General features: G+C 36.4%; 1 protein-coding gene across 1 annotated transcript in view; it reads right to left on the reverse strand.

The window, feature by feature from the left end:
* The window catches only part of plekhb1 (pleckstrin homology domain containing B1), an 18,912-nt gene extending 10,839 nt beyond the window's left edge, over nt 1-8,073 (reverse strand). Inside the window, exons 1-3 of the mRNA XM_061899000.1 lie at nt 7,915-8,073; nt 4,142-4,294; nt 3,606-3,708 (exon numbers count right to left, since the gene is read on the reverse strand). Of these exons, the coding sequence (XP_061754984.1) occupies nt 3,606-3,708; nt 4,142-4,294; nt 7,915-7,951 (293 nt within the window). The 5' untranslated portion in view covers nt 7,952-8,073. The remainder of the gene's footprint in view (nt 1-3,605; nt 3,709-4,141; nt 4,295-7,914) is intronic.
* Between the last annotated feature and the right edge of the window lie 407 nt (nt 8,074-8,480).

An 8,480-nucleotide genomic window follows, 5' to 3' on the forward strand; every position in this document is an offset into this window, starting at 1 on the left:
GAATTTTTTTGAAATGGTTTATCATAATTATTATCCCGATTCAAAATCGATTCATAACTTTCAAAAAATCGATTTAATGAGAAAAAAAAAAGTTTATTTTTATTTTTATTTAGTTTACTTTTTTTCAAAAATAAATTTTTTTAAAAGACCTTTTGAGGCCATCTCAATTCAACCAGAAGGAGCTTTTTGGAACAGTTTTGAAATGTTTTATCATAAATGTTATCCTGATTCTAAATAAATTCATAACTTTGAAAAATCAATTTGAAAATAAAGAAAAATGTTTTTTTTAATTTGACTCTTTTTTTTAAATAATAAATTATTTAAAATACCTTTTTAGGCCATCGCCATGCAACTAGAAAGTTTTCGGAACTGTTTTGAACTGTTTCATTATAATTATTATCCCGATTCTAGATTGTTTCATAACTTTCAAAAATCTATTAAAAAAAATAAATAAATACAATTTGACTTTAAAATTTTATTTTATGTTTTACTTTTTTTTCTAAAATAAAAATAAAAAATCTAAAATACCTTTTTAGGCCATCCCCTTGCAAACAGAAGGAGCTTTTTGAAACTATTTTGAAAAGGTTTCATTATAATTACTATCCCGATTCTATATTGTTTCATAACTTTCCAAAATCGATTTAAAAAAAATAATAACACTACAATTTGACTTTATAAATTTTATTTTATGTTTTATTTTTTTTTAGTTTTTTTTTTTCTAAAATAATAAATTTTCTAAAATACCTTTTTAGGCCATCTCCTTGCAAACAGAAGGAGCTTTTTGAAACTATTTTGAAAAAGTTTCATTATAATTATTATCCCGATTCTATATCGTTTCATAACTTTCAGAAATCGATTTAAAAAAATAAAACAATTCAACTTCATCATTTTATTTAATGTTTTACTTTTTTTACTTTTTTTTTTTAAATAATACATTTTCTAAAATACCTTTTTAGACCATCTCCATGCAAACAGAAGAAGCTTTTCGAAACTATTTTGAAATAGTTTCATTATAATTATTATCCCGATTCCAAATCGTTTCATAACATTCAAAAATCGATTTAAAAAGTAGAAAATAAAACAATTTGACTTTATAATTTTATTTTATGTTTACTTTTTTTCCTTAAATAATACATTTTCTAAAATACCTTTTTAGGCCATCTCCATGCAAACAGAAGGAGCTTTTTGAAACTATTTTGAACTAGTTTCATTACAATTATTATCCCAATTCTAAATCGTTTCATAACTTCCAAAAATCGTTTAAAAATAATAATAAAATAATAACACAATTTGACTTTTTTATTTTTATTTTATGTTTTACTTTTTTTTACTTTTTTTTTCTCAAATAAGACATTTTCTAAAATACCTTTTTAGGCCATCTCCATGCAAACGGATTTTAAATCGATTCATAACTTTCAAAAATCAATCAATCAATCAATCAATAAAAAATAACATTTAACTTTTTTTTCTTTTTTTTTCTAAAAGACTAGTTTAAAAAAAAAAATTAAAAAATGTAGGCCATCTTTTGGAAACTTTTTTGAAAAAGTTTCGTTATAATTATTATACCAAATAATACATTACAGGGATCGGTTTAAATTGAGATTCCTGTTAAATCAGGAATCGATTCGGAATCAGGATTCGGACTGGGATCAAATCGTTAGGTGGCCAAAGATTCCCACCCCTAGAAATATGTGTTGTTCATGAGCACCAAGGCTTGTTTAAAAACGGTATAGTATGCACTATTTGATGTATTTTATATTTAATACAGGGCTGGCGTCTGTCCGGGCGGATCCTTAGCAATATGTTTTTATTTCGATGTGATTATTGACGATGAACTCTGCCTAGCAACAAGTCTCAGGAACGAGAACCAATCTGATTAAAACGTTAACAATATTGGTTAAAAAAAACTAACTAAAAATGTGTCATTGCTTTACCACTGTAGGTTTGTTGGATAGCAACAAAATTATGGATGGGTTTTGATGAAACTTTCTGAAAAAGTCAAAAATAAGATAAGAAACGAGGCACTTACATTTTGAGGGTGATCCGGATAACGATTAATACGTTACGCCCCACTTCTCTCTCTGTCTACAGTCAGTAAGGTTGTATTTTTTCCTCATTCCTGTGAGAATCCTGCGCAGGTCGAGCTGCAGTGTGCTCAAACAACCACTACGTAGCATCTGTCAGCAGTTAATACTGTATCGTCTCGTTCTCTTTCGGACTTATCAGGTCGGTAGTGCATTCTCCACTCACGCTTTACTGACTAACCCAGGCCCACTGTATGCTAGCTTCCCCGCCTCCACCCACAGAGACAAAGACAGTGGATGTATAAATAACTCAAAAGTTATGGGTGGATTTAAATGAAACTTTCAGGGAATGTTAGAAACGGGGTAATGAGCAAGTGATTACATTTTGGAGCGGATCTGGATCACCGTCTGGATTCAGGATTTTATTTTATGTTTCAATAATCTTCACTATCGGAGTCCTTTTGTCGTGGACTATGAAGTTGTATTGTGGTTAACAAATGACTCAATAGTTTCTCTATGTATTTCTGGACTGTTGGCACGAGTCAGAAATAAGATAAGGAACAAGTGAATAGATTTCGGGGATGAGCTGAATAATAAAAAATACGTTACACCCCACTTATGTTACCAAAACTCAAAACCAGTGAAGTTGGGACGTTGTGTAAATGGTAAATAAAAACAGAATACAATGATTTGCAAATCCTTTTCAATTAAATAGACTGCAAAGACCAGACATACAGGTTTCGGAGCAACATATGTTGTCATACAAGCAATATCATTTTCATGGACGCCCCTGCTTATTTCAGCAAGACAATGCCAAACCACATTCTGCACATGTTACAACAGCGTGGCTTCGTAGTAAAAGAGTGCGGGTACTAGACTGGCCTGCCTATAGTCCAGACCTGTCTCCGATTGAAAATGTGTGGCGCATTATGAAGCCGAAAATACCACAACGGAGACCCCGGATTGTTGAAAAACTTAAGCTGTACATCAAGCAAGAATGGGAAAGAATTCCACCTGAAAAGCTTCAAAAAATGGTCTCCTCAGTTCCCAAACGTTTACTGAGTGTTGTTAAAAGGAAAGGCCATGTAACACACTGGTAAAAATGCCCCTGTGACTACTTTTTTGCAATGTGTTGCTGCCATTAAATCCTAAATCCGAATTTTCTCATTTTGAACGTTAAATATCTTGTCTTTGCAGTCTATTTAATTGAATATAAGTTAAAATGGATTTGCAAATCATTGTATTCCGTTTTTATTTGCGATTTACACAACGTGCTAACTTCACTGGTTTTGTATATGCGAGCTTCCTCGCCTACACCCACAGAGACAAAGAGACAGAGACCAGATGTTTAACTCCTTTTCTTTCGTTCCGCTATAGATAACTCAAAAAGTTATAGGCGGACTTTGATGAAACTTTCAGGAAATGTTAGAAATGGGCTAAGGAGCAAGTGATTACATTTTGGGGCTGATCCGGATCACCATCTGCATTCAGGATTTAGTTTTTTTTTAAAGATCTTCACTCTCTGAGTCCTTTTGTAGTGATATTATTGTTACAGTCTGTAGTCGGTGCATGTAGACCTACATGGACTCGTCCTCACTGTTGGCACAGAGGTTCATAGTTGACCCGTCCTTCAGCTGGACCGTGATGACGTTCTCCTGGGGGTTGGTCTCAGGCGGAGTCACGCCTCCATTTGGGGAAAAAAAAGATAAAAATATGTATGCATTTCAAAATGGAGCATTGGGGGTGAATACGGAACAAACGGCTAGGGCAACCTCCAAGGACAAAGCTACGAACTATGGGAGACCGGGCTTTCTGCTCCGCTGCTCTCAGTCTGTGGAACGCTCTCCCTGACCACCTGAGGGCACCTCAGACTGTGGATGCTTTTATAAAAGGCTTAAAAAGCCATATTTTTTAAAAAGCCCTTTTTATAGATATGCATGCTGGTTCTAGCTATTGGGCTGTTTCTAGTTTTATATTTTATTTATTTTTAATATCTTTTTATTATCATTATTACTATTTTTTTTACACTGTGGCACTTTGAGGTTGTTTGCTCAACGTAAAGTGTTTTCTTACAAATACAACCCATTATTATTGTTATTACGGCAAGGGCCTCGTACCTCGACATTCCAGGCCGCTCCGCACGTCCACGCACGTGAACTTGAGGTTGACGCGATGCTCCAACTCTCGCCGGCTGTCGCTCTTGTAGAAGCAGAGACTACCGTCCACCCAAAGGTCACACCAGTTTAACTTCCAGCGCTTCAGTACGGACGCTAGACGGCAGACAACAGTTTTTATTCACAGGGTTACAGCTAAAATATGTCCATTTCCACCAAGATACACACATTTGTCTGAGTCTATATTTGTCTGAGACAGTCATTCTCAAACTGTGCAGTACTGTGTTTTATTTCTCCCGTATTCAAACACAGTGTTACTGTTCAAACTGTGTGTAATGTTACAGTGGCCGAAAATAGGAAATATACTTGTTAGATAAAACCGCCGCCTTGTTTTTAATGAATACTTGGGACTACTACGCTACTGTATCCTGATATTGGTCATTATGGTGGTATTTGGAGAGCCAAGTGTTTTTGTGTGCAAATTGTTTAGTAAAATTAAAAGACAAAATGGTTTAAAGGGGGGTGGGGGTTGGGGGGGCGGGGGGGGGTCTGGGGGTGAAATGGTCCGTGTACGTTGTGTTCATTCTATTTCCAATTCCTAAATGCAAATCAAAAAACGAATTTCGGGCAATTTTTTTCTATTTTCATCCATCCATTCATCCATCCATCATCTTCCGCTTATCCGAGGTCGGGTCGCGGGGGCAACAGCCTAAGCAGGGAAACCCAGACTTCCCTCTCCCCAGCCACTTCGTCTAGCTCTTCCCGGGGGATCCCGAGGCGTTCCCAGGCCAGCCGGGAGACATAGTCTTCCCAACGTGTCCTGGGTCTTCCCCGAGGCCTCCTACCAGTTGGACGTGCCCTAAACACCTCCCTAAGGAGGCGTTCGGGTGGCATCCTGACCAGATGCCCGAACCACCTCATCTGGCTCCTCTCGATGTGGAGGAGCAGTGGCTTTACTTTGAGTTCCTCCCGGATGGCAGATCTTCTCACCCTATCTCTAAGGGAGAGCCCCGCCACCCGGCGGAGGAAACTCATTTCGGCCGCTTGTACCCGTGATCTTATCCTTTCGGTCATGACCCAAAGCTCATGACCATAGGTGAGGATGGGAACGTAGATCGACCGGTACCGGCTCAGCTCCTTCTTCACCACAACGGATCGGTACAACGTCCGCATTACTGAAGACGCCGCACCGATCCGCCTGTCGATCTCACGATCCACTCTTCCCCCACTCGTGAACAAGACTCCTAGGTACTTGAACTCCTCCACTTGGGGCAGGGTCTCCTCCCCAACCCGGAGATGGCATTCCACCCTTTTCCGGGCGAGAACCATGGACTCGGACTTGGAGTTGCTGATTCTCATTCCGGTCGCTTCACACTCGGCTGCGAACCGATCTATTTTCATTTCTGGAAAAAAAAAAAAATACAAATATATACATATATATATATATATATATATATATATATATATATATATATATATATATATATATATATATATATGTATATATATATATATATATATGTATATATATATATATATATGTATATATATATATATATATATGTATATATATATATATATATATATATATATATATATATATATATATATGTATATATATATATATATATATATATATATATATATATATACATACATATATAAATTAACATGCACACGCATACACTAGTCTCCAAAACGTTAACCACCATGTTGCTACTATAAAAAACAAACAAAGGAAAATATAAAAAGTTGTGTGTGTGTGTGTGTGTGTGTGTGTGTGTGTGTGTGTGTGTGTGTGTGTGTGTGTGTGTGTGTGTGTGTGTGTATATATATAATATATATTCCTCGCGCACATTATCGATGGGAAAATGCATTCTACAACAATATAATTTGACCGACCGGCTAGGAGACACAACAGGTAACAACAGTAAAATGGATTAGAAAGGACAGCTTCAAAAAAATAAAAATTAAAAATAGAATAAAATAATGTTGTTTTTTTTTATTTTAACTTGGGACTTCCCACGACCTGGAATTTTGGAAACAAAAGCAAAAACAAAACCTATTCAATTACACTTTTTAAAAAAACGACAATAGGGGTCCGTGTACTTTCCGTTCATTCTATTTTCAATTCTCAAACGCGAATCAAAAACAAAATTAGGGCCATTATTCGTTTATTATTATTATATAAGGCAGTTTTTTTTTTTAAACAAAAAAGGGTTGACTTTCATTACAATATTGCCATAAAATTATTTTTTTTTTGCTGTTTTTCTTTTATGTTTTTTTATTTTTCCAGATTAACACAAAAATCGAATACATGTTCATCCAAAATGCCAAAATGTGTGTTTATCCGTGTGATGACAAATTGAACCGGAAGCATTGTTTTAGCATTTCCTTTGCGTTTAGCATTTTTTTTAGCATAACGCTAGCATCTTTGTTCAGCATGAGTCCTATTGTCATTTTAAAAAAGCCTAGTTAAATAGTTGTTCAACTTTTGTTTCAGAAATAAAATAGAAAAAATGGCCCCGAAAATAATTTTTTGATTTGCATTTAAAGAATGGGAAATCGAATTAACGGAAGGTACGCGGACCAATAAGACTCCTGCTGAACAAAGATGTTAGTGCTATGCTAAAAACAAGCTAAACACAAAGGAAGAAGCTCAAATACTGCTTCCGTTTAAATTTGTCATCACACATATAAACACGCATTTTTGCATTTTGGATGAACATTTTTTGGATTTTTGTTTTTACCTGAAAAAGTAAAAATCCATAAAAGGAAAAAAACACAAAATACATTTTTGTGGCAATATTTGAATGAAAATTGTCAGGTTCAAATATCAATGACATTATTTAACAAGACAAGAAGCAAGGAAATTAACAGAGACAGAATTGAATTTCGCTCAATTGAGGAGAACCGTGTCGACCTGTAACCTCTTACAGTGTCACCCACACTCTGGCGAAAGATTGTACGCCTCCTCCTTTATTTGGACTTTCTCCGACCACATGGCAACAGCTGCTTTTTAAGGGACGAGGTCGTCAACAGTTCACAGAAAAGGTCGTAAAACAGTTCAAAAAAGAGGTTGGGAAAACGGTTCAAAAAGAGGTCGCCTGGAGGGGAGTCTGGTCCTGCTTCTTCTTCGCTTTTGTAGTTCTTGGGTCAGACTATATCTTTCTGTTGGTTATAATACGTGAAAGAAACAGGAACACCTTCATGTTGCTTCCCCCTTACGCACTGGAGTTTTACGAGCCGGCCAGCTCTAATCTTAATTTGATATTACCACAAGGGCCAAGTGAATTTGGCCCGCGGGCCAGAGTTTGACCCCCATGGTCTACAGCATCATTTAAGTGTAAAAAAAAAAAAACCAACATTATGATTTGTATGTTCTCAGATTGTGCTTGTTCTATTTTTAAACGAAGAAAACAATCTGAAGATGTCTTTATTTTTAAGTTATCATGACATAATTTTACCAGTCCGGCCCATTTGGGAATAGATTTTCCTATATGTGGCCCCTGAGCTGAAAATGAGTTTGATACCCCTGGATTAGAGGGACAGAGGGCAGCGAGAGTAAAGGATAGCGGGCTTCAGTGACTAGAGAATACAAAAACCGTATCAATTACAGCAATAGTCCAGCAACGTCGTCATCGACCTCAGCACTGCCAATAACACCAATAACCAGTGCATTAACATGGCGGTGCAATGGCGCCCCCGGTGGCCATTAAAAGCCGATCATTAAAAAGGATAAATCACAGGTTTATTGTGTTGTGGCGCAGACTTACTCTGTCTCCAAAGCCAGCCTGACCTCATGAGCGCCATGTTCTCGTCTCCCGTGGTCCGATCCGGCAGCAGATATCGTCACGATGCAATCCAACCGACTCTTTGTGTGGACGCTGCCTGTTTATTTTGTGTCTCCCAGATTATTCTTCCCCTAGTCCGGTCTGAGTCAGAGGATCATTCTGGATTAGGCTGTTTGGACACACCCCACTTCTCCTTGCCCTCTTTAACTCTCGCCAGTACATCATTATAGTTTCACCTTTCCACCTTGTGCTCCTTTTTTCATATGAGTTTCCATATGAGTTGGGAAATTGTGTTAGATGTAAAAATAAACGGAATACAATGATTTGCAAATCCTTTTAAACCCATATTCAATTGAATGCACTACAAAGACAATATATTTGATGTTCAAACTCATAATCTTTTTTTTTTTTTTTGCAAATAATAATTAACTTAGAACTTCATGGCTGCAATACGTGCCAAAGTAGTTGGGAAAGGGCATGTTCACCACTGTGTTACATCACCTTTTCTTTTAACAGCACTCAATAAACATTTGGGAACTGAGGAAACT

The sequence above is a fragment of the Nerophis ophidion genome, linkage group LG04, assembly GCF_033978795.1.
Source record: "Nerophis ophidion isolate RoL-2023_Sa linkage group LG04, RoL_Noph_v1.0, whole genome shotgun sequence".
Lineage (NCBI taxonomy): Eukaryota > Metazoa > Chordata > Actinopteri > Syngnathiformes > Syngnathidae > Nerophis > Nerophis ophidion.